The sequence below is a fragment of the Pantherophis guttatus genome, chromosome 3 (genome assembly GCF_059756535.1).
Source record: "Pantherophis guttatus breed Tessera chromosome 3, ASM5975653v1, whole genome shotgun sequence".
Taxonomy (NCBI): Eukaryota; Metazoa; Chordata; class Lepidosauria; order Squamata; family Colubridae; genus Pantherophis; species Pantherophis guttatus.
This window is the reverse complement of record NC_142065.1, coordinates 153414297-153438133: the sequence shown is the minus strand read 5'-3', so window position 1 is coordinate 153438133 and position 23837 is coordinate 153414297. Positions and strand designations below refer to the sequence as shown.

The 23837-nt window shown below is 37.1% G+C and overlaps 3 protein-coding genes across 6 annotated transcripts in view; 1 reads left to right on the top strand and 2 right to left on the bottom strand.

Annotated features, from left to right (window-relative positions):
* SLC66A2 (solute carrier family 66 member 2) overlaps window positions 1-1282 on the bottom strand; it is a 73936-nt gene extending 72654 nt beyond the window's left edge. For both annotated transcript variants that reach the window (XM_034429316.3, XM_034429318.3), the window contains exon 1: window positions 1079-1282. The gene's annotated coding sequence lies outside the window, so the exon portion shown is untranslated. The remainder of the gene's footprint in view (window positions 1-1078) is intronic.
* A 6412-nt stretch (window positions 1283-7694) lies between these two features.
* On the top strand, window positions 7695-10463 carry HSBP1L1 (heat shock factor binding protein 1 like 1). The gene is made up of 3 exons (XM_034429315.3): window positions 7695-7990; window positions 9407-9473; window positions 10363-10463. The coding sequence occupies exons 1-3, from the start codon at window positions 7946-7948 to the stop codon at window positions 10461-10463; spliced, it is 213 nt and encodes a 70-aa protein (XP_034285206.2). The 5' UTR covers window positions 7695-7945.
* A 3547-nt stretch (window positions 10464-14010) lies between these two features.
* Window positions 14011-23790, bottom strand: TXNL4A (thioredoxin like 4A). Of its 3 annotated transcripts, none has more exons than XM_034429312.3 (4): window positions 23654-23790; window positions 21505-21678; window positions 16083-16186; window positions 14011-14367 (listed from the first exon to the last, which is right to left on the bottom strand). In XM_034429312.3, exons 2-4 carry the CDS (start codon window positions 21655-21657, stop codon window positions 14196-14198), a joined length of 429 nt encoding a protein of 142 aa, XP_034285203.1. In that variant the 5' UTR covers window positions 21658-21678; window positions 23654-23790; the 3' UTR covers window positions 14011-14195. The 3 variants fall into 3 exon arrangements, with proteins under 3 accessions (XP_034285203.1, XP_034285205.1, XP_087746499.1); XM_034429314.3 differs by lacking the exon at window positions 23654-23790 and adding an exon at window positions 18029-18111 and having other exon boundaries at window positions 21505-21645; XM_087890373.1 differs by lacking the exons at window positions 21505-21678; window positions 23654-23790 and adding exons at window positions 18029-18111; window positions 19473-19633.
* Between the last annotated feature and the right edge of the window lie 47 nt (window positions 23791-23837).

Below are 23837 nucleotides of genomic sequence, written 5' to 3'. Positions count from 1 at the left end.
TTCCAACAATCAAAATTGTTTTTAATCAACAAACTCACCTTCTCCCCACACACACACACCCTACAAATGCAACAGCTGCAACTCCTAGAATGCCCAGTCAGATCACAGGAAATTCTGGGACCTGTAGACCCAATTCCCCTGCAGGGCACGCAACTTTAAAAATCTCATTTAATTATTCTAAGTAATTCTCAAAACATGCCCTACTAACTTCTTGTCAACTACCTGCTTGTCGAGGAAAATTAATACAGGTATTGCTCGACTTACAACTACAACTAAGCCCAAAATTGCCATCGCTATACGAGACAGTTGTTAAGTGAGTCACACAGTTGTAAAGTGAATCCAGATTCCCCATTCACTTTGTCAGAAGATTGCAAAATGATCCCCTGACACTTCAACTGTCATAAATACATGCCAGTTGTCAAACATCCAAATTTTCATCATATCACCATGGGGAGATTGCAACGGTTATAAGTGTGAAAAATAGTCACGAGTCACTCTTTTCAGTGTTGCTGTAACTTTGAACGGTCACTAAACGAATGGTTGCAAAGACCACATGTACAGTTAAGCAAGAAGAATAGGAAGAGATTGATCTATGAAATCATGAAAAGGAGTGAAATGAAGAGATGAAAGAAACAAGTCTGCCCTCTCGGCTCCTAGAGGAGAGGTCCCAGGAACTGGAGAAGGTAAGACTCCCCTTCAGACTTTCTGCCTCTTCAGCTGAACAGACCAGATTGTCAATAACTGGCACCCCAAATTATGGAGTCCCAGCTGAGACTTTTAGCCAGAAGATCATTTTAGCCACAGTCCCCGCCTTACGAGGGAAGAGAGAGAGAAAGAAAGCGAGAGGAAGTAAAAAAAGCCACTTTCCCAAACTAAGTGGTTTTTTTTTTCTCCACTCCTCTCTGAATGGCCAACCGCGGCTCTGACACCAACCGCGACTTCTGCTTCCTTTCCACGCTCCCTTAGCAACTCCGCCAAACTGCCCGGCTTCCAAAAGGCAGAGGGGCGGCCAAACCTTTCCCCGAAAGAGGAAGAAATGGGGGCTCCTGCAGGGCAGGGGGGCTCGCCCTCTCCTTACCTGGGCTCTCTCCAAGGCCCCTCGCCCCAAGAACCGCGCATCTCCCCCTCTTGCTCGAGGGAGCCCCAGTCCGGGGCGCCGCTCCCGCTTCTAGACTGCGCTGAAGCCACAGCTGCGCTGCGCCCTTTTCCTTTGCCCGGGGCTCCCAAAGCCACAGGCGCCGCCGCCGCTGCTGCTGCTGCTGCTGCCGCCGCCTCCCTGGGCGACTGGAAACAAGGAGCTGGCAGCGGCAGCCCCCAAGCAGCGAGAAAATGAGCCCCGCCTCTATGACATCACTAGAAGCTGAAGCGCCTCCGTCTATGAAGTAACCCGCCCTTCCTGGCCTTTCGCCGTTTGGGTCCTAGCGTCCGACCCGTTCCTGAGAGAAGGAAACTCGCTAAAATCCTGGGAAACGCGTGGGGGAAATCTCACATGTCCAAAAGAGAAGCCCGGGATCGTTCTCTCTCTGCTAAGCAAGGATTTAGATGGGGACCGCCCCCCACCTAAAATAATGAGATTTTCCCCCCTTCCCCGTCAGATACGAGAAAAGAAAGTTGTTGGGAAAATAGTAGATATAATAATAATGTCATATTATCATATAATATAATAATGTCATATCATATCATATAATAATGTCATATTATCACGAAGTCTTCCTGAAACAAAGTGAGCATGTTTCGTGTAGAATATAAATAGATCGGAGCTGCTTCCAACGCTTCTTTAAAATGTCATAATCACCAACAGGGGTAATATACTATTTTTAACTGAAGAAGTGTGTTGAAGAAAGAAAATGTGTGTGTGTGTGTGGGTTGGGGAGACAGGTTTGTGCTTGCATTAAATACCTTAGAGTTGTTTCCTATTATTAGTATTCAAATTTGTTACAGCAAACCAATTCCAACAGTGGTGGTGTACAAAACTATAAATTTTAACTAGTTATGTAAATTCTTGCCTACTGATACTAGTTGGTAATTATGTCTCAGCTTCCTATGAAATATTCAAGGCATCCTTCATTGGAAGTGATGTAACTTTAAACCTTTCTGGTTTTTTAAAAAACCCTCCATAAAACCTCCATAAAACTAGCAACTTGCAGGGGGTTTTTTTACGTGTTCTGTAAAACTATTTACCTCTATCCAGCAATAAATCCAATATATGTAGTTCAAAGGACTTGCTTCTAAGAAACTATAGCACCAGGAGCAAGGAAGCAGCCCCAATCAACAATGTCTTGCAGAAACCACACCCGCTGAGACAGGAAGGAAATGTAAAAACAGGAGGCCCAGCTCTCATGCTGTTCCATAAAGTGGAAACCATGTACCCTGGAACTTGATAATATAGAGAGAGACGTTATTATTCAAAAGTGTTACAAGGTCAAAAGAGCTTTTCCTTTATCAAATGTTTTATCACATAAAATAAAATGAAATAAATTAGCAGTCTTTCAGCAGCAGAAATTACAAGAGTAAATGTGTGTGTAGGAAAAAAAAAAAACCCATACAAGCTGACTTCGTATATGAGCTGAAGTTAGGATATGTATCTTTTCATTAAACTCAATGTCCTGAGTTCATAGAGGGGAGTTTGGGAGGGCGGTAGAATTAGTACCAGTCCTTGCAACTTTCTTGGGAAAATTTTTCAGCTGTGGTTTGCTGTTGCCGCCCTCCTAGGAGTGAGAATGACTGACTGGCTCAAGGACACCCAATTGGCTTTGGGCCTAATGTGGAACTGGAACTCACCATCTCCTAGTTTTTAATCTAATGCCTTAACCTCTATACCAGTGTTTTTCAAACTTGGCAGGTTGAAAGTGTTGAAGTCCACATATCTTAAGTTTCTCAAAGTTGAGAAGTATTGCTCTGCACCAAACTGGCTCATAAAGTGTGTTGTTATATAAATGAAGTAAAAATAACACAATCAGCGGAACTCTTGTTTACTTTCTAAACTGGCAATTAAAATACCAGTTTAGCTTCTGGTGTGTATTGGATCCACAAAGCTCAAGAAATTCCCCTCCAATTTTCATGGAATTAAACATGCCAAATTTCTAACATTAGAGAACTAGATGCAAAAGAATATCTGGGAGAAAATCCAGAAGATATAAGTCTTATTTCTGCTTCGTATTCCTTCAAGATCCAAGAACAGCATTTTGCAAGTTATCCCACAGAACAAGTACAAAAAGCCACCAATTAGTCTACCCTTGGTGAACTCCATAGATACTTCAAAATCGATGAATTTTTAAAAAAATAGTGCCTTTTTTCTTTTTTTGGATACTGGGGATTTTAAAGGTCACAATGGTTGTGTTAAAGCGTACAGATTTTTCATTCATTTTCCTCTTAAAGTTCCTGACCTACCACCCCAAAGGGACCTTGGCCACACCTACATTTAGAGTTCAACCTTTGACAGAGGCTAGTGACCATCCAACTAACTTAAATATTGACGAAAAATTATCAGTACTACTGTCAAGAGCCCTGGTGGCGCAGCAGACTAAAGCACTGTTAAATAACACCAGCTGCCTGCAATTATTGCAAATTCAAATCTCACCAGGCTCAAGGTTGACTCAGCCTTCCATCCTTTCGAGGTAGGTAAAATGAGGACCCGGATTGTGGGGGCAATAAACTGACTTTGTATAAAAAAGAACACCGCTGGGGGGTGGGGGTGAAAGCCCTACTAAGCAGGTATATACAAAAGTATGAAGGCTATTGCTTGACGCATTGTAAGCCGCCCTGAGTCTCCGGAGAAGGGCGGCATAAATAAATAAATGTCAGATTCGAAGAGAGCCAGACAAAACGTTCTCCTGTTATCCCAATCATTTTGCATTGGCTGACCCCCACAAATAACAGTGTTTTTTTTTACTTTACTAGCAGCAAAAAATGCTTACTATTTTCTCTCTCTCTCTTTCTCTCTCCCTTCCTCTCTCCCCCCTCCCTCTCCCTCCCCCCCTATCAAATCCAGACTCCTGTGAAGATGCTACAATTCAGCAAGCACTCCAGATCTTCCAAGCAGTAGCTAATCTTCAGAGGCACCCACCTTTTCATTAGCTAGCTCTGCAGTCAATTGCACACTCCTCCATGTGTTGGTTTTCAATAGCATCTCCCAGTATCCTTAGACAAAATAAGATTTCTTCAATTCACATGTAATTTGGAGAAAAATTGCTTTCCCTGGTGTGTAAATAAAAAAAACCTCAATCCACTATTTTTTTTAAAAAAAATTCAATTCCTTACTTAATCTAATTGGATTCTCTTTTTTACCCTTTCCAACTCAACAGAAAATTGAAAAAGAAATATGTATATGAGCTCACCATCCTGTCTGTCAGCAGGATAAGTCTCTGAATACTGACAGAACTAGCCAAATTTGCCATGAAAGGACTGGGGAAGAAGCAGCAAAAGGGAGATCAATTTGAAATGGGCTGATCTGGTTGGGGAATATACAGATGACAAAAAATTCCCTGGGCAGCTTCTCAGAATGCTTCTGAGTGCACCATGATATTGCTCTTTCCCAACTTCCTAGTTAGGTGACCCAGAACAGAGTTGCTATTACAAACAAAAATGCCCTTGTTCTAGTAAAACCTGTCCTGCTAGTCTCATATGTTTCTTCAGTGCATGCAAGCCATCTATATACTTAAGGGTGACTAGGAGGGTGTGTCACTTCTGTTCCTTAGCTCTTACGTAAAAAAAATCCACCATCTAATGGCAGATCTATTGAAATATCACCACTTTCATTTGAGTAAATGATTAAACTTGATTCCTGGTGACTTCACAGACAAATGCATCTAGTTTTCTTGGCAACAATATGGAAGTGGTTTGCTTTTAGATTTTTAAAAAAAACTTTGAAATCTAGCCCATAGTTCTGATACTAGTCCTCGACTTATGACTACAATTGAGCCCAAAATTTCCATTGCTAAGCAAGGCACTTGTTAAGTGAATTTTGGCCCATTTTACAACTTTTCTTGCCATAGCTGTTAAGTGAATCACTGCAGTTATTTAGTTAGTAACAAGGTTGTAAAGTGAATCTGGCTTCCCCATTGACTTTGATTGTAAGAAGGTCACAAAAGGTGATTGCATGACTCCAGGATAATGTAACTATCATTACATGCCAGTTACCAAGTGGCTGGATTTTGATCACATGACCATGGGGAAGCGGCCACAGTTGTAAGTGTGAAAAATGGCCATAAGTCACTTTTTTCAGTGCTGTTGTAACTTTGAATGGTCACTAAACAAATGGTTGCAGGTCAAGGACTATCTGTATTCCTTGGAGAAAACTCATATTAAGACTAACCAATCTCAGCCCTGCTTAGGCTTGAAGCCAAACAAGGTCAGGCAGGTTGTCACCTTCTTTTCTTGCAACAAACTTTAAAGATCTGTTACCGATTTTGTGAGTTTAAGATGGTAGGGTATTAGTCTTGCCTTTTCTTATGATCTCTCTTTTCTCACCAGATTAAGGAAAATGTATTTTAAACTGATATTTTTGAAAATACTTGTGATATAAAGTTAATATTTTAATGTTATAGTTGCAAGGCTTAAAATGCTATTAGCAAAAATATACTTTTTGGTCTTTGATCTTCATCTCTATACTATGTCTGTAATATTATCCTAGTTCCAGGCTTGCTTTTTATTTTTTAATTCTTCATCTTGATTTGAATTACATTACGCATCATAATTTCAGCATAAGCAGTACAGCTTCCGAGAATACCCTTCTTTTTCCAAATAAACAGCTCCTGGTATTAAAATTATGATTTATTTGGACCTAGCTGATCTTCAATGTAATTTCACTATAATATTTCTTATATTAGGATTTTGGCAGAGTCTCCTTGTGTTGAGATGATGGCAAACAAACAAAATAGATATATTTTATACTAGGATAGACTACTTATGTTTGGCCTAAGGCTTTCTGGATGTACACAGTAAACACATTAAGCAATAATTTCTGTTCCGGCAAGATAGGTTTGTTCCATTCACGTGCTATGCACTTACAGAAACCTTTAGGTTGCACAATATTTATTTATTTATTAGATTTCTATACCGCCCTACTCCTGAAGGACTCAGGGCGGTGAACAGCCACAGAATAAAACACATAAATACAAAAATTTAAAATAGAATAAAATGAATTAAATAATTTGGCTGAAACAAATTTAAAATACCCAATAATTTAAAAACTAATTAAAATTTACATTTAAAAAGGGGAGAAGATTTAGACCAGGCCGGCCTGATGAAATAAGAAAGTCTTGAGCGCGCGACGGAAGGTGCACAGATCTGGGATCCTCCGTATCTCTGGGGGGAGCTTGTTCCAGATCGTAGGTGCCCCCACAGAGAAGGCTCTCCCCCTAGGGGCCAACAGTCGACATTGTTTGGCCGATGGCACCCGGAGGAGCCCCTCTCTATGGGAGCGTACTGGCCGGTGAGAGGCTATTGGTGGTAGCATATGCAATATGCAACCTTTCTACATCCAGAACTATATACACAGTTGCTATGGGGAAAAACAAGAATGGGAGCATTATATAGACTATCTTGAGCTCGTGAATGAAAGATGGAATATCATTTGACCGAAGTGCTCTTCTCTTGAAAGAAGCATTTGCAGCGTATATGCATAAGTGACTGATTATGGGTCACTACATTGCTATAAACTCTTAGCAATCAATCACATATTGTAGATAGATTCCCGCCGCCCCCATAAAAATTGGTCTCTAACCTGGTCTTTCAGGTCTTCCAACCATCACACTGTAACAATCTACTTTGCTGTTGGTTGTCTTCTTCTTCTTCTTCTTCTTCTTCTTCTTCTTCTTCTTCTTCTTCTTCTTCTTCTTCTTCTTCTTCTTCTTTGCTTTAATTTATATGCCGCCCTTCTCCGGAGATTCAGGGCGGCTTACAATGCGTTAAGCAATAGCCTTCTTGTCTTTCCTTCTATCTTTCTCAGCATTAGAGCCTTTGTCAGAGAGAAAGGTCTCTGCACAATGTGTGCAAAGTAAGGCAATTTTGAGCCTGGTCACTTGTGCCTCTAGTGAGAACTTGGTCGATTTGTTCAATGATCCACTTGTTCATTTTCTTGGCTGTACTCTCAGGAGTCTTTTCCAACACCAAAAGCATCAAACTCCCAGGCAGTTTTTTTAGGACTGCTACCACAGTGGGGGAAGAAAACTCCAACTGTATCACTGGAATATTTTTTTCATTCATTCATTCATTCATTCATTCTCTATAGCCACCCATCTCAGTCGAGGACTCTGGGTGGCTTACAATTTAAATATATATTACAAGCAAAATACTAAAAAAAAAAATTAAAACAATAAAAACAATTAAATACTACTTTAATACTTCTATGAATAACAATAGTACCGTATCTTCGGTACTATTCTTCGAAGAGGGGCGGCATATAAATTGAATTAATTAAATTAAATTAATTAAATTAAATCAACAACCAGACAACTCAACACCTCTCTAGCTGGCAGCTTATCATCCAACCTTGGGTAACTCCTCTACTAATTTAGACTGACCATCGAGCATAGCCCAAGGCTCAGTTTAGCAACCAATGACATGTTTCAAAGTTTAAAAACTGGGAGGGAAAAAATTGATATTTTCTCTGCTTAGAGGTCAGCTGGGAATAAAAATTCCGTGAGGGAAACTTAATACCCTTTGTAATCTCCCGAATCTCAGGCAACCAAAATAATGACGCGTCGGGCACGTGGCATGGAGGAGTGGAAAAGTCCCCGTCGCTTTTCGCATTGGTTCCTCCCCAGCGCCGGAGATCGTAGTCGTGTAACAGCGCCGACGAAGAGAAAGCCCACCTGGTCAGCTCGGAGGGCGGCAGGGAGGCGGTTTTATCTCCGGAGCCGCTTCCCTCCCGTCCGGCAATTGGAGTAGAAAAGACCGGGCGAGTAAAGCGGCGGCGGCGGTGTCGCAGGTGGAGAAAGAGGGTATGGCGGACAACGACCCGCCAAGCGCCAAGGAGCTCTCTCACTTTGTGAGTACCCCTGCCGCTCGTCCCAGGCTTTGCCGATCGCGCTGGTATCGTGCACAAGTCGGATGGGTGGTGGCTTTTTCAGGCAGCCCACAGATGTAAATACAGGTAGTCCTCAAACTTATGATCACAAGGGAGCCCAACGTTTCTGTTAAGTGAGGCATTTGTTAAGTGAGTTTTGCCCCGTTTTACGACCTTTCTTGCAGCGGTTGTTAAAGTGAATCGTGGTAGCTGTTAACTCAATAGCCTGGTTGTGAAGTGAATCTGGCTTCTCCATTGACTTTGCTGGTCAGAAGGTCACCAAAAGTGATCCCATCACCTTGGGACACAGCAAGGGTCATAAATGTGAACCAGTTGTCAAACACCTGAATTTTGATCACAGGATCGTGAGGAGGCTGCAAAGGTCATAACTGTGAAAAACGGTCATATGTTGGGGTTTTTTTTAGTGCTGTTGTAACTTTGAATGGTCATTAAACAAACACTTGTAAATCGAGAACTAGCTGTTCTTACCTACACTAGGTAACATCATCAGTGCTAGTCAGTTGTAACATCTTTACTAGATGATATTGCCTAGTTTGGATAATGGAACCTCTGCAACAACCAAGCACAGAGCGCACTAAGAATCCCTCATTTCAACCATGAGCTACAAATATTCTCCTGTATGGATAAGGAAGATGGCATTTATAGCTGCCTCCCTGCATCCCCTGCATCCTTTGACCTACCTATTTTTACCTACTGCATCCTACCTATCATAATGCATAAATCTACCAGGCATGGTATCCTCAGCTGGCAGATAGTGATGGTCATTGCATAAAAATTATCCTCCACAACCCATCTCTGGTGCGTTTTGATCCTCATAACCTAAGATTGTGGCATTGGGATCCAGTATCGGTAGAGAGAGCCACATTTGGGGAAAGTTGTAAGATTTTCAGAAAGTTTCTACATCTCTTCACTCTCATGCCTTGGAGTGGGGATGAGGCCAATTTGTTCTTAACCCAAGGGATTTCTTTCAAGAATGTCTAAATAAAAAAATACCTTACTCTGTAATACTGTATGAAATTAATAAAATAAAATAATAAAACACTATATAATAATTACAATATATTATCGACTTATAAGAACACTTCCATAGAAAAGTTAGGTGTAATCTCTGCATTTCATATTCTGTTTTATGTGACACTTGCTTTTTATAACTCCTTTTATAGATCTTAGTATTTTCACAAATATATTAGCTATTTTAGGGGAACTCCCTCCTTTATCATACTCAGTAGATGAAATAAAGCTCAGTTCCTCAAATAATAAACTACCATTTATTTTTGTGCACTGTAAACAATAATGCTGCTAAGGCTGGATGAGCCCAGGAAGTAACTTAAAGTGATAACTTGTCTAACATCATAGGTATACTTTTTTCACCTATAGGCAGAAAATCTCCTACAACAGCTGCAAGAAAACTTTGAAGACCTGACTGATAAATTATCTCTACAAAATATCCTTTTCGGATCCTTTTCTAAAATGTGAAATTGTTTGTAATTAGCTTGGCTAATCCCTAAATGTTTCCAAAATATGTTTATGATTTTGAGTTCACCTGTCAAGTACAAAACAGGGCAAAGGTAAACTTGAAGATGATAGGGAATGATTTTGGGAACTAGAGTATATCCATCAGGTTATTTTCTGATAAGAATTTTATACACAATGGCATTTTTCTAAAACAAAACACTAGATTTTAGCCTCTCATCATTTTTGTTTCCTGAAAATACTTATGGAGCTTATGTGGAGATCCACACTTAAGAATCTAAAAATGGAATGTCACATATGGCAGTAAGTCTAGGAAATTTATATCAATTTTATAAAATTAATTGTCAGTTTATAATACAAGAGTTATCCATCATTCTTAAATACTATTAATGGTTAAGTTACCAATTTAAATACATTAGATCCTCCTACATAGGAGATTATGGTTATAGATTCCTCTTCAACTTTATGAATTGAGACAGGATTGACAGTATACAGGAAACTATTAAATAGTAGTAATATTCTTTTAAAGTAAACTAATAATCTTGCCTCAACAATTATATTTGAAGATCTCAGATAATGTTCAGTCTTGAAACACTTTAACTACAATATTATACACATTATAAGCTTTTAATATTTGTAGCATACATTCAGACCAGATAAGGCAAAAAGTATGAAAACAATTGTTTTATACCCAATAAGATAAAATAAAACAAACAGCACTTTGGATTTTTTTTTTACAATAGAAAGAAACCAAATGTGAATCCTGTTATATATATGCACCATGTATTTGTTTCTCAGATAGATTAATATAAACTCCTAATAAAAATGAATTAAAAATGCAGTGCTCTTTAACCTTTTACTGGATGAGATGGGTGAACGAATAAATGATTTGGAAAAGCATGTTGCTGAACTAATGGCTGAAGCTGGAATAGAAAATACTAGTGAAGATTCTGAACGGTGAGATTCTGGTTTTATATAAACTTGTCGCAATAACTAAAAATCTGGTATAATTTATCATAACCAATTCAAAAGGGGAAGGAAACTCCTCCTTTAAAACAAATTTTTGTTTGCATTAATAGAAGCACAAGAACACAACTACGGTAGCTTATAGTAGGGTAAGAACTTCCACAACTGAAACTCAATATGAATCCATAGAACCATACATTGTTTGCACTATCTTCTTTCAACTTCCCAGTCTAACCTATTAATCCTGAGATCTCCCATCTAAAAACTTAGCAGATCCATCTTTCCTTAGCTTTTAAAAACTCAGGCATAGCATATTCATTTGCTTACTAGAATTCTGAGAATGAAAGTTATAGCTAAGCGCAAAATTTTGGAGTGATTGCAAGAATGCTAGAACTCACCTGTTTGTAAAGAAAGCATCAATATGCATACTTGTACAAAAATAATTCAGGTGATTAAAAGGTTTAGCAGACACCACATGTTGAACTAATATCACCTCTCATTAAGAGTATGTTTCTGTGTTTTAAAAATTTTGGAAAATAAATGTTTTGTCTTATATTCATTCACAGTTGGAAGAAAGTACAAAGATTGAGAGACAGTTGATGAATTCATATTTGGCTTTCCTAATATTAATTCAGTTTCTATGCTAATTATTTTTATGCAGAACTGAAGGCATCAAAGAAACCCTGCATGCAACATGAATACTTAAGTATGGTCTACGTTTGTACAATTTTAAGATATTTTGTTAAGACTATATATAACTAATGGATACACAAGCAATGTTTTTCTATACTACATCATTGGCTACAAAGAAAAATCAAGTTGTAAATATTTCTGGCCTGTATTACTGCTATAATATAGAATCACGCAAGTGTGATGGGCAGTAATTTGATAAATACATAAATAAGGAAAATTTTCCTTATGAATTTTTTTGTTTAAGAGTGACATTAAAGGTTGAAAACTGGCTTCATATTAACATTGAATTCATGACAATTCATACACTTTTTTGTATATAAGCTTTTATACCAAGTGTAGTTTCCATTTTTTCCTTAAAGTTCGTTTTCTTGGTACATCATGTATAGATGTTAAAACTATCAAGTACAAAGAAAGCGGATTAAGAGTCCATGCTAATAGGTAAAATTCGTGTCATCTCTACTTCGATTAGCTTTCGTCTATTGGGATCAGATGTTTTGAACTCATATTGCTGTATGTCACTAATGGAGTTCTGAACAATTTCTACTATGATTTTTAGAATAATATTCCTAGAATAGGAGGCCCTTCGTGGTTTAACTACTGCAACACATCCTACATGGAACTGTCCTTGAAGACTACGCAGAAGCTTCAGTTGATCCAGAATGCAGAGGCATGGGCAGCAACAGATATGCTTTGATATGCCTGTGTAATATCCCTGCTTTGTGAACTGCCCTAGTTGCGTTTGTTTCTGGGTAAGATGCAAGGTGATGGTAATCACCTATGAAATCTTACATAGCACAGGGTCTGATTACTTGAAGCACTGCCTACCTCTCTAGTAACTAGCAGATTTGATTCAGGTTATGCATATTCCAGTTCTTTTGATTAAGCAATGTCATCTCTCAGCACCCAGAAGTGCATATTCTCTGCTGGAGTGCCTGCCCTCTGGAATGAGGTTCTCCACAAGCACTAGGTGTTTTATGTTGTTGTTTTAGAGCAGAGGTCTTCAAACTTGGTAGCTTTAAGACTTGTGGACTTCAACTCCCAGAATTGCATAGCTGGCTGGAGAATTCTGGGAGTTGAAGTCCACAAGTCTTAAAGCTGCCAAGTTTGAAGACCTCTGTTTTAAAGGGTCTTGACCACCTGGCTCTTTGCCCTGACCTTTGACTACAATGGATGTAATATCTTCCAAGGAGTGGGTACTTTTACTTCTGTCCTCTCCTTCCTTTTTTACCTTTTGTAAGGACTTTTGTTCCTTGTTTTTATTGCATTATATTGTTCCTTTGGTGTTTTTGCTTGTGAACTGCCCAAATTGTTGGGAGTTGGACAGCGTATGTATTTACTAAGAACACAATTATGATTTTTAGCAAATGAATTTAGGAAATTAGATAACTGAATGATGTCAGAAATATAACCTGAACCTGGATGACGTTTTTCATATATCATGCTAAGTCATAGTTTGGTTCGCCATGATTTAATAAGTAAGCAAAAACTGGATATATTTGTGCTCTAAGTTATAAAATATTATTTATAAATTGCAATTTGTCAATCACACTAAGCAAAAAATAAAAAGATCACACAGTGGTTTACAGTATGTGAACTGATGTTTTATGCTGATATATAAGCCCATATATTTTGTACCCACTTTTGGTATGTTTAATAGCATTGCCTAAGGAGCACATAGTTGAATTCATTACACAAACATGTTCAAATGGGATCATGTTTTTGAAGTATAACTAAGTATTTAGGGATCACATTTTTGGGGGGTCAGGATTTTTGGTGTAATATTCAACATGTTGTTTAAAGTATTGTTAATTTTCTGATTCACCTTTCCCTGTAAGAACTCAAGGTTTCTTACACAGTGATCTCCAGCAGTTAAAAATTTTTAATACTGAAAACCACCCAGATTAAAAACACCTTACTCAACATTCAGAGAATAGCATGGGTGCTGAGAGAAATTCAGGGATTGGCAATCTATGGCCTGTAAACCAGATGTAGCCTCCCATCCATAGTCATTCAGCCTGTCATCTGAAAAAGAACTGTCTCTGCAGGCAGTCATTTTGGTGACAATTCATTAACTGCCCCATTGGGAATTAAGTAGCAGGTCCCCTGAAATCCTGGCAAAAAGCTTATCTCTGGTTCCTACATTCTGATACTGCTTGAACAGGCACCCAAAATATTTTAATCAGCAGATCCTAAATACTAGAGGATATCAAGGCACAAGAACCAGGTGCCATCTATAGGTCATAATACCATGTTTCTCTGAAAATAAGACCCTGTCCTATATTTTTTTGAATTCTGAAATAAGCGCTTGGCCGTATTTTCTGGGAGGTCTTATTATTTGGGGGCACATAGAGCAAGACGGGGCTCCTCTTGCTGTCTTACCTGATTTCCAGCTCTGTTTCCCTAACCCTAACCAGAGGAAATGGCGGGGACCAGCTGCACATGTGTTTAAGTATTTTTGGGAGGGCTTATTTTCAAGGAGGGCTTATTTTTTTGGAGGGGCTTATTTTAGCGCATGCACTCAAAAGCCCGATTGGGTTTATTATCCGGGGAGGTCTTATTTTCAGGGAAACAGGGTATCACCAGCAAGGTTTCTTCTCTGGCTTTCATGATAATTTACAGCAGAAAATGTGAAATGTGAGATAAATTAATTTTTCAGAACTATCTGTGCCAAAGGTAAACTAGGCTCATTTGATTAGGCATCTACAGCAGCTTTTTAAACACTGGCATGAGAGATGACTGGTCTATTCTGGAAGTTTGTATGCATTCCTAGAGTAAAAACATTTTTAAAAAGAAACAATATGTTATCAAAAAAGTAGAATTGTTTTTAGAAAGCACTTGACACATTTAAGTTCTTTATTCAAAAGAAAATTTAACTTTATTTCCACAATCAATGACATTTTCCAATGAAAATCTGGTAACATATTTACTCAGTTCAATATATTCACATGAAATGTTACCACGGAAGATTTTCCTATATTAAGTCTGGTTTTAAGAAGTTTCCAAGAAACGTGACTTGAAATAAACAGCCAAAAAGTCAATATCTGTATTTGGTTGAGTAGTCTTTGGGTGACACGACGAGACCTCTACCTTTACGAGCTCCTCGATAAACTGTTTCTATGATGTCAATCATCTCTTGTTTGTCTTCCATTGCCCAGTTAATTTTGTTGTTGTTACCTGTGCCTAAATCAATCATTATGTGCTTGTTTCTTTAAGAAAGGAGAAAAAATAATTATACAAATATTTATTTATTGCTTAACATTTTATATGCATACCTCCTAAAGTATTTCTGTATATATTTGAATAGCCAGTGAGATATTCAGATGTATACAAACTTTCCTTTTTCCCCAGATGGAGTCAGGCTGGAATGTTATCCCAACCCAGTAGTTGACTTTAATAAGATCAGAAAGTAGTCATGTCCCATTATTAATATTGTAAATTTTCTTTTTCTTAAGTTATTACCAATATATACTTATTGGAAATAATGCTATATTAACTGGCATGGGATGTACCTCAGCATGGCATACTGTGTTGTTTTGGAGGTTACATTAAAAATGTAACAAATTCAAATGACCAATTTAAAGAATTTCCCATATTCATATCCAAACAGAAAATAATTCCACAAATTTTTTTATTCCTAGGACTACAAAAGACTCCCTCTCTCCTAGGAATATGGCCCACTACATTCCATTGCACTTACAGAATGTACTGGGCTGAAGTATTTCTCTTTTCAGAAAATAATAAGCTCTTCTCTCTGACTGCTACAGAAGGCCAATAGTTATGCTGGCCTTTTCCTCTTAGTAACTACATACAGAATAGTTCTGTAAACTATATGCAAAAACCAATATATAATTCTAACTGGGAGTGCCACTTTCATTGCAAACTCTATCAAGCTGTTTTGCATGACCTATTTTGATTAAAGCAGTGTCTAATAGGAATGAAATATGGGACAAGTGGAGGTACACTAACTATGGGTAGTCCGAGTTTAACGACCACAATTGCAACCAGCAATTTTGTAACCAAGCGCCACAACTGCAAAACAGAAAAACGGTGCAACTGTGATAAGCTTATGATCTCAGTTCCCCTTCGGGCATTACATGAAACATCATATGGCCGTGATTTATGATTTCACGTCTGCCTTCTCCATTAACTCTGCTTATTGCAAGCCAGTTGCAAAGCACACCAACAGCAGCCACATTGGCTGCGGGATACTGCAACAATGATAAATTCAAGGATTGACTGCAAAGCTATGTGTTGTTTTCCGCTCCATTGTAACTTTGAATGATTGCTAAATCAGATAGCTGGCAAGCAAAGACTATCTATGGTAAGGGAATGCCATTTGCCTTACCTTTATGACAGTGGTGAAATTCAAATTTTTTTACTACTGGTTCTGTGGGCGTGGCTTGGTGGGCGTGGCTTGGCTTGGTGGGTTTAGCGTGGCAGGTGTGGTAGGGGAAGGATACTGCAAAATTCCATTCCCACCCCATTACAGGGGAAGGATATTGCAAAATCCCCATTCCCTCCCCACTCCTGGGGGGAAGATATTGCAAAATCTCCATTCCCACCCCACTCTCGAACCAGCCAGAGGTATTTGTCAGTTCTTTGAACTACTCAAAATTTCTGCTACCAGTTCTCCGAACTAATCAAGATTTCCGCCACCGGTTCTGCAGTACCTGTCAGAACCTGTTGGATTTCACCCCTGCTTTATGATGCTTACTAATGCCGGTTTGTTGCCAGCTAGTAAGCTATAATATTGGTTGCATAACAACATCAATCCCAATGAAGTTACTTTCAGGTTTAGATTGTAGCTTAATGATATTACACAACATACACAATTAGGCAGGAACTGTAACCCCCACCACCACTGAAAAAAACCCTACTGAGAACATGCAGGTTAAAAAGCAATGAAAGAATGAAAATATACCTGAAGAAGAACATGACTGTACAGGGATCATACAGTTCGTACATTTTATTGAAGTCTGGTACTTCTGTGATATCTACGAGGTAAACTACAGCAAAATTTTTCACCTAAGGGAAAGAAGAATATGTAATATATTTATAAATTATTTTCATAATATATTGTAAGCCTATACAGAAAGATATGCATAGATTTTGACTTCTTAGAGAACACAAGAACATAAAGATGTACAAAACATGATGCTTGAAACAGGTAGCCACTACAGCTATATTTAAGTACATTCATCAGTCTATTTTTAAACATCCATTTCCTAACAACAGAGTATATTTATAAATTATTTTCATAATATATTGTAAGCCTACACAGAAAGACATGCATAGGTTTTGACTTCTTAGAGAACATAAGAACATAAAGATGTACAAAACATGATGCTTGAAACAGGTAGCCACTACAGCTATATTTAAGTACATTCATCACCAGTCTATTTTTAAACATCCATTTCCTAACAATAAACAGAGTTCAGATCACTGCTTTTCTATAAGTTTTGATATTAAATAATACTTTTTACAGAAGTATCAGATTATTTTATACTCCCTTTTCATATCACACATTTGTGTCTTTCAGAATAAAATTCCTTCAGTGATAAAAATCACAGAGATTTCAGCAGTAAGCATATTTGCTGATACAAGATGCGAGCTTTTAAAGGAAGCAAGTGCATCTTATTGGGTGTTACTCACCAAACACCTCACCCTATTTCTGGAAAATCCTTTTTAGCACTGACAGCTATTTTTGCTTTGTTTTAGCTATTTTTATAATTTTAGGAAAACATTTAAAAAGGCAATAAATAAAGAGGCAATGAATGAAATTAGAGTATAGATATTTGAAAGTGCAAACAGAATAAAGAAATGAATATTTGTATACATTATTATTTAACTTACCACTTAAACCTCATATTTTGCTCATGCAATTATTATTTTGCAGTTTTATTCATTTTGCCAATACTGAACGTGCATTATATAAAATACATCTAAAGATAGTAATCCATAAATTTATTTTAAATAGGGAGCAATATATACTTGACAACATAGAGAATCAAATTTAAATATATTCTTCCTTTTGTGGAGGATGCCATTTCCTTTAAAGTTCTCTACCACCTCTCAATCTGCATTAATTGATTTTTAAAGAATTCAGGAGAAAGTAGCAAATACTGCTGTAAGCCTCACAAATTCCTGTAGAGCTCCACTGAACTGAAATCTGAATAAAACACATAATCTAAAGGTTCAAAGATCACATTTTTCTTTTATTCAAACTTTACAACTTGAGAAAAAGTTCTTGTGGAAGCAACATGAGAAAGTGTTTAAAACATTTTAAGAACAATGTATTGTACAATTCACAAATATTTGTCATGTTTACATGCAATAAGCCTGCCAATGAAAACTAATCTTATCTTCCACTATATATCACAGACATAACCCATTTAGGCATCTTTAAAAATGTAAAAATAATTCATTAGAGTATACAACCTTTGTGTTGATATTGAAACAATTAAGTATAGTCTCAAATTTTAATGAGTAAAAACAAAATCCATAGGGAGATAAACTCTTTAAGAATAGATAGGGTAGAGTAGCTGAGCTTGATAAAATGTACATTTTTTTGGCCTCAATCACAAGAAACCATTTTTGGTCTAGAAGCTGTCTCTCACTACCTGTCTTACCTTCAAGATAGAAGTGTCAAGCCTGAAAGTATTCATACTTCAAAAAAAGAAGGAAAACAAACCAGCAGAAGAAAATGCTTTACTGACTAAACTGTCTATGAAAAGAAGTTACCAGAATTGAAACAGGCCATGTTGATGGGGGTTAACTGCTTTTTCCTAAATGTAAAATGCAACTGCACTATGTCAACAGTCTGGTATAATATAGAAATAAGTAGTACAACTGGAACTGTTTACTCACTTTGTACAGCAGCGATATCCAAACAGGGCTCATAAGCCCGACCATGAGGATGAGGAAGGGTCACCCTCTCTAATCTGCTATTTCTGCAGAGGGAGATTTTTAAATACAAAAGTTATATTGTTCTCTTTCTTCCCTCTGTTAAAGTGCCAAATCATCTGCCAAGTTACTAGAATTCCTATTATTTTATGACCCGTTTCAACCCAGTATCTCAAGTGATATTTTCTCTTAACTCAGCCTTGAAGCAGTTACATAGGCAATGTTTAATTTTTTTTCTTTGACAAATATGAAAATATTTAGATTTTTTAAAAAAAGATCAACATAAACCAAAAGTTATATTTCAATTCTAGCACATTATTGTATGGTAGTATATTGAAGACCGTTTATATCTAATTTAGAAATTTTAGCTTACATAGAATTTGATGAATAAACTAATGTCTGCATAACTCAGCAAGACCATATTCTCTCTACTGAAATGACTGCTGGTTGCTGCTTTATTTCTAGATGAAGTACAAAGAGATGGTGACTGTCTAAACATTATCTCTTTTGAATTTTAAAAGTCCTAAATAGCTTAAGTTCAGTTTGCTTACTCTAACAAAAGTGTTGAGATTTTCTTTGGTTGCCACTAGTTCATCTAGCAATGATGAAAAGTCAGACATTCTCAATGGCCATAATGAGCCCCAAAATTCCCATTAAAAAAACAGAGATTAACAAAGTTGCTGGACAAAGCTCTGAAAACATATTTTAAGTTGAAATTTTAATAGGGCTTTTTTATAATTTTCAAGTTTATTATTATTTGATTCTCTACAAACTAGGAACTCAGCTGGCAATATACAAGTGCTTAAGTAATTTGCATTCCCATTTAATAAAACTAAATTGTCCTTTTCTGCTGAAACAATACAAATTAGAAGTCATTGTTGCTATTTGCATGGTTTTCTTAATTTATGCAGAAGTTTAAATATTTTCCTCAATGCATTATTTTTTTAAAATTGCATATTTATAATGTAGAACCATACATAAAATAAAATTACAACTTTTCCTTAAGTTTTTCAGTTCATGGAAAATTTCTGAAAACAATGTCTTTCACAAAAGAAAGCAAGAAGAATATAGTTTGTTTATTTATTCATTCAATTCTTTTGCCTTACAAAGCCAAATTGTTTCCTACATTTCAAGGCACCTCTTTAACTCTCAGGAGCATATTTTCAAAGAGATCCTTACAAGCTGGTATTTGAGCTTGTCTTGCTCATAAGCAGAATTCTGTCCACAGCAACCTATTTCTTAGCTTATAGTTACAAATATACCAAATTGTGGACTAGTAGAATTGTATAAAAATTTAACCACAATGTGCAATTTTATGGTTATAGCCTGTAGGCAATACAATACAGGTAGTCCTCCTTTAGCGCCCACAATTGGGACTGGCAACTAAGATGCTACAGTGGAAACTCACCGTGACTGTGTTTATAATTTTACTTCAACTTTCCTTTCGTTTACAATGTCAGAAGGATAAACCCCCAAACAGCCAGGGGAAAGTTTCTGGAACTCGATACATGAGGAAGCCAGGTAATAGGACAAAACTTATACCATAGCCCCTTTCCCCAACTTTCTCACTCAAGAGAACATTCATCCCTCTGCTGGGATAATAAACAAGAAGAGAATTAATGTTTGTCCTTGGAAAGGAAGGGATTACAAGAGAGTAAGCAGGCACACAATGGAGAGTACATATCAAAAAGAACATGCTAGCACTGTTTGCCTAGTGTATACCCAGCAACACAGGAGCAAGCAAAAACCAAAGGTGTGGAACTGATTAAAGTCTTATCAGGTAAAGGAAGCAGTTGTGAATCTGCAACCAGGCAAAAGGTTCTAATCAACTAATTAAGGTCCCAGAGTGGGTCTTGTTGACTTGTGGTTAGCACTTTTTAGGGATGCATTGTGCTGTGAAGAAAAGCAGCTCAGGAATAGGTAGCTTGTTTAGGCAATCTCTCCACTCTGAGAAAGGGGGGGTGGGGAGGAGAAAAAAAAAACAGGTCAGATACAGAGCAATCTGTAATGATTATAATGGAAAATATATGGCTAAGAGATGCTGCAAAGGTTGTAAATTTATTTTATTTCATTTATTTATTAAATTTATATGCTATCCATCTTGCTGTCCAAAGCAAGTTTTACCGGCATTGCTCACAAAGTTACTTTTTCATCACTGTCATAACTCTGTACAGTGGCTGCCTGAGGCAGTTGCTAAGTGAGGTCTACCTGTAAGTATCAAATCACTGCAATCTTCCCTACATTGTTCACACAATAAAAAAATACATTTTACAAAATATTTGAGGCCCACAATAGGATGCTTTAATCTCACCAGAAATATTTCAAGCTTGAAACATGGCCAAGGTTAAAATACAGCTAGTAAGGCTGGAAGATGGACAGAGCACTCATGGTACAAACTTAAAACAGTCCAAACTAAAAACATTTTGCACTTTTCTGGTTATAATTTCAGGTGAAATGAAGATCGTCCTTTCAAGTTAAATTTCTTTACTTCTGCTGTCTTTTTTTATACATTTGCTTTCTGTGGCCACAAAACAGATGGTACATTCACAAGCATTAATCAATCAAGAGAATCCTAGTTTATTGTTACATAAAGTACTTTAAAACTATTTCAGAGAAAACAATTAAAATAAATAGAAAAAATAATAATAAACTGTACTACCTAAGCCAGGTTTGGGGTTTTTGCAAGGAAATTATTCGCTTTCCATTCCAAACCTTTTTGAGAGCAAAAACCATGATTTCTAATTCAGAAAACATACCACTCTTGTCAACAGTTCATATACTATTTTCACTGCTCATCTATATCATCCCTAAATTTTTGCCTTTCTAATAAGATACATCCCATATGCATGAACCCTCCATCAAATTAAAATACCACCTTCCAACACACATAATGTCCTCTGGGATATTTCTGTAGAAGCAATGCTGGGCAAGAATTGCAGCAGAGCTGGATGAAGTGGCTGTGGCTTGAAAAAAAACCTGTGGCTTGAAAAAAAACCTGTAAATGCGCTGCATCTTTTTATAGTGTGAAGTTATATATGAATATGAAAACATCGTCCCTAAGCAAATAGGATTACACACACACCTACAACATGACTGATAGCCAAAAACAAATCAACACTCTCAATTTATCTAAATTCACTTTTTTGTTATTGCATTTCTTATATTTCAGAATAAAGACATCATAGCTAAAAATAAAATAGTGAAATTCAGTGAGTTAACAAGTCACTGGAGTGCAAAGGTGTATTTAATGTTTTCCAATCTTTAAGGGAATTTTTCAGGAAAAAAATTCACACTTCTCGATTGCAATTTTTTAGCTATTTTTTAAAAAATATGTCTAGTAGAAATACACCATTTTTCTTAAGCACATATTCTACGTTCAGCATGTTATTGATTAAAACACATTAACATTTTATTTTTCCAAATCAGTTAAAACATTATACCTTTTCAGCAATACTATATAAAACTTCATCCATTTTCATACATGTTGGATCCCAATCATGTCCAAACCGATTAACTACTACACGATCTTCTTCTGAAAGAATGGCCTGGTCTACTTGCCAGCCATTGTGTAAATGTGGAAGCATGTACGACATCTTGAAACACTTGTATCAGATCTGTAAAAGAAATACAGAAAGCTGTTTATAATTTTGATGTTTACACTAAGGGTTAGCTTAGTCAGCCAAATAACATCATTTTATGTGATAAAGAAATAAAGAGGTCAAGATACTGTTGTTTTATAGGTATCCCATTTTTAATTTAAGATTAGCTTCCAAAACTATTTATAATTAGAATTAGTATTGGTGAAATAAAATAGATCCTTTAAACTCGGAGAATATTTTTTTGCCCAGAGAAGGAATACTAGGGGATTTGCAAATACTCAGTAATTGACTGATCATAATCACATCTCAAAAAAGTTGCATTTTTAGTAAATGGAAAAATATGAAGTAAATTTTGACAAACAAATATTACAGCATTATTTGTATTTTTATAAGGCATATGTGAATATACAATGAATATTTGTGGGGGGGGGGGAAATCAAAGAGCAACAGTGAAAATTGTCTAGAAATTTCTGAAGACCAGAAAACCATAAATGTAACCCCTCTGGAAACTTAGTTATTGAGAAACATATTGTTAAAATAAGTTTTATTACTTGTTATATGGAACACAATAATTGTTCCATTAATAATTATTTACTTATGTAGACAAACACTAAAAATGTAAAATATTATTGGAATCATAACTACTGTACAAGTTTCTTTTGCATTATTATCTTATGACAATTTCAGAAACTTCACTTTCTCTTCCCCTAAAGTTCTGTCTTGTCCCTCTTTGAAGTACATGAGGTCTGAGAACTAGTCACGTTTCATATTACCTAAAACAGAAAAAAAGGCAGCCACTGTTGTTATATTTGCAGTTGTCAATAATGTATTCCCTTCAGTTCCACGCATACACTTATAGGGCAACTCATACAGGATGTTTGGATTAATCCAAATAAATATGCTTAGTTTTTGTCCCTCAAAAAGAATAAGAAACCAAGGGTAAAATATTATTACCTTTTTTGTATATTTCTCTACAGAGTGAGAAGACTTGGTTTAAACTTTATACTATCTAGAAGCTAAGGGCACTAGAGTTCAGGATTACTAATATAATACTGCCAAATCAGTGTCTCTTTCCTCAATATTGACGTAAGGTAGCATGTGAATTCTGCAGTATCTCTGGCCCTCCATCAGCAATGTCCTCCCAAGCCCACAGCTAAGTGCTATCCTAAATGAGGAATTTGACGGTCCATTCTTTTAATATGCAGAAAACGACGGACAGAAAGGGACAGAATTTCTGTGTTAATACAATATGGATTTTCCTGCAGGTTTCTCAGGCAAGATGTCAAGTCATTAATTTTGGTGGCTTGGAGCTGACCAGGTCCATGCAATCGCTCAAAACCTGCCATGTTGATATTTAGATATCTTGGTGTTTCCAGCATATTGATACATGGTTCAGTTTTGAAAACTTTGCACTTCGCTTTTTTTTTATTTATTTAGTTAAGCGATGGATATTATCATTTTTTGAACACCAATTATACAGCCGATTTTATCGAGCAATGATACAACTTGGAGAACAAGACACAGCAAAATTAAAGACCTTTTAGTTAGAAACTCTCTAAAAGCGGGCGATTTCAGATTTTTTTTAAAAAAAAAAAGTGTTGTGAGCAACACACGTTTTACGGATTTTTTGTGAGTTCAAAGATCAGCCCCAGAAAACGTAGATCTTAATCTCCAACCTCTTTGGAACGCAGCAGCATGCCATCTTCTAGAGTTTGGCCCTTTTTAAGAAGCGTGGACTTCAACTCCCAGAATTCCCCAGCCAGCATGCAGGATGGGGAACTCTGGGAATTGAAGTCCACACATTTTAAAATGGCTAAGATTGAATAAAACGCAACTCTAGAACATTTATACCCTTTTTTTCCTCGCCTAACTCCCCCTCCTTCCTCTTTTCCTCATCCCGCACCATTCCCGCTCGCCCTGGAGCTCAACCGCCTTCTAACCGCCGCGTTCAGCAACTCCTTTTTCTCATCATCCACCACTGACCACTCACCGAAAAAAAACAAAGAAGCAAACAACCCGCCACGGCCACGGCCGAAGGCCCGCCAACGTTCGTGCCAAAGAACAATCCTAGAACGTCGCAAGGCTAGCAAGGAGAGGAAGTGACGTCACATTCATTCCGTTGTCTCCGTCACTTCCGGAGAGGGACAACGGGGGGGGAAGAGGGTGAGGGTGAG

What these genes read in the sequence shown, in the direction of transcription:
- TXNL4A (XM_034429312.3), bottom strand. Translation starts at nt 21,657, where the DNA reads ATGTCGTACATGCTTCCACATTTACACAATGGCTGGCAAGTAGACCAG. An exon ending in TATATAGTATTGCTGAAAAG is followed by an intron (nt 16,187 to 21,504) that starts GTATAATGTTTT and finishes TCTTTCCCTTAG; the next exon opens with GTGAAAAATTTTGCTGTAGT. An exon ending in ACAGTCATGTTCTTCTTCAG is followed by an intron (nt 14,368 to 16,082) that starts GTATATTTTCAT and finishes CCTTTCTTAAAG; the next exon opens with AAACAAGCACATAATGATTG.
- HSBP1L1 (XM_034429315.3), top strand. Translation starts at nt 7,946, where the DNA reads ATGGCGGACAACGACCCGCCAAGCGCCAAGGAGCTCTCTCACTTT. An exon ending in CCAAGGAGCTCTCTCACTTT is followed by an intron (nt 7,991 to 9,406) that starts GTGAGTACCCCT and finishes TTTCACCTATAG; the next exon opens with GCAGAAAATCTCCTACAACA. An exon ending in TGATAAATTATCTCTACAAA is followed by an intron (nt 9,474 to 10,362) that starts ATATCCTTTTCG and finishes TTAACCTTTTAC; the next exon opens with TGGATGAGATGGGTGAACGA.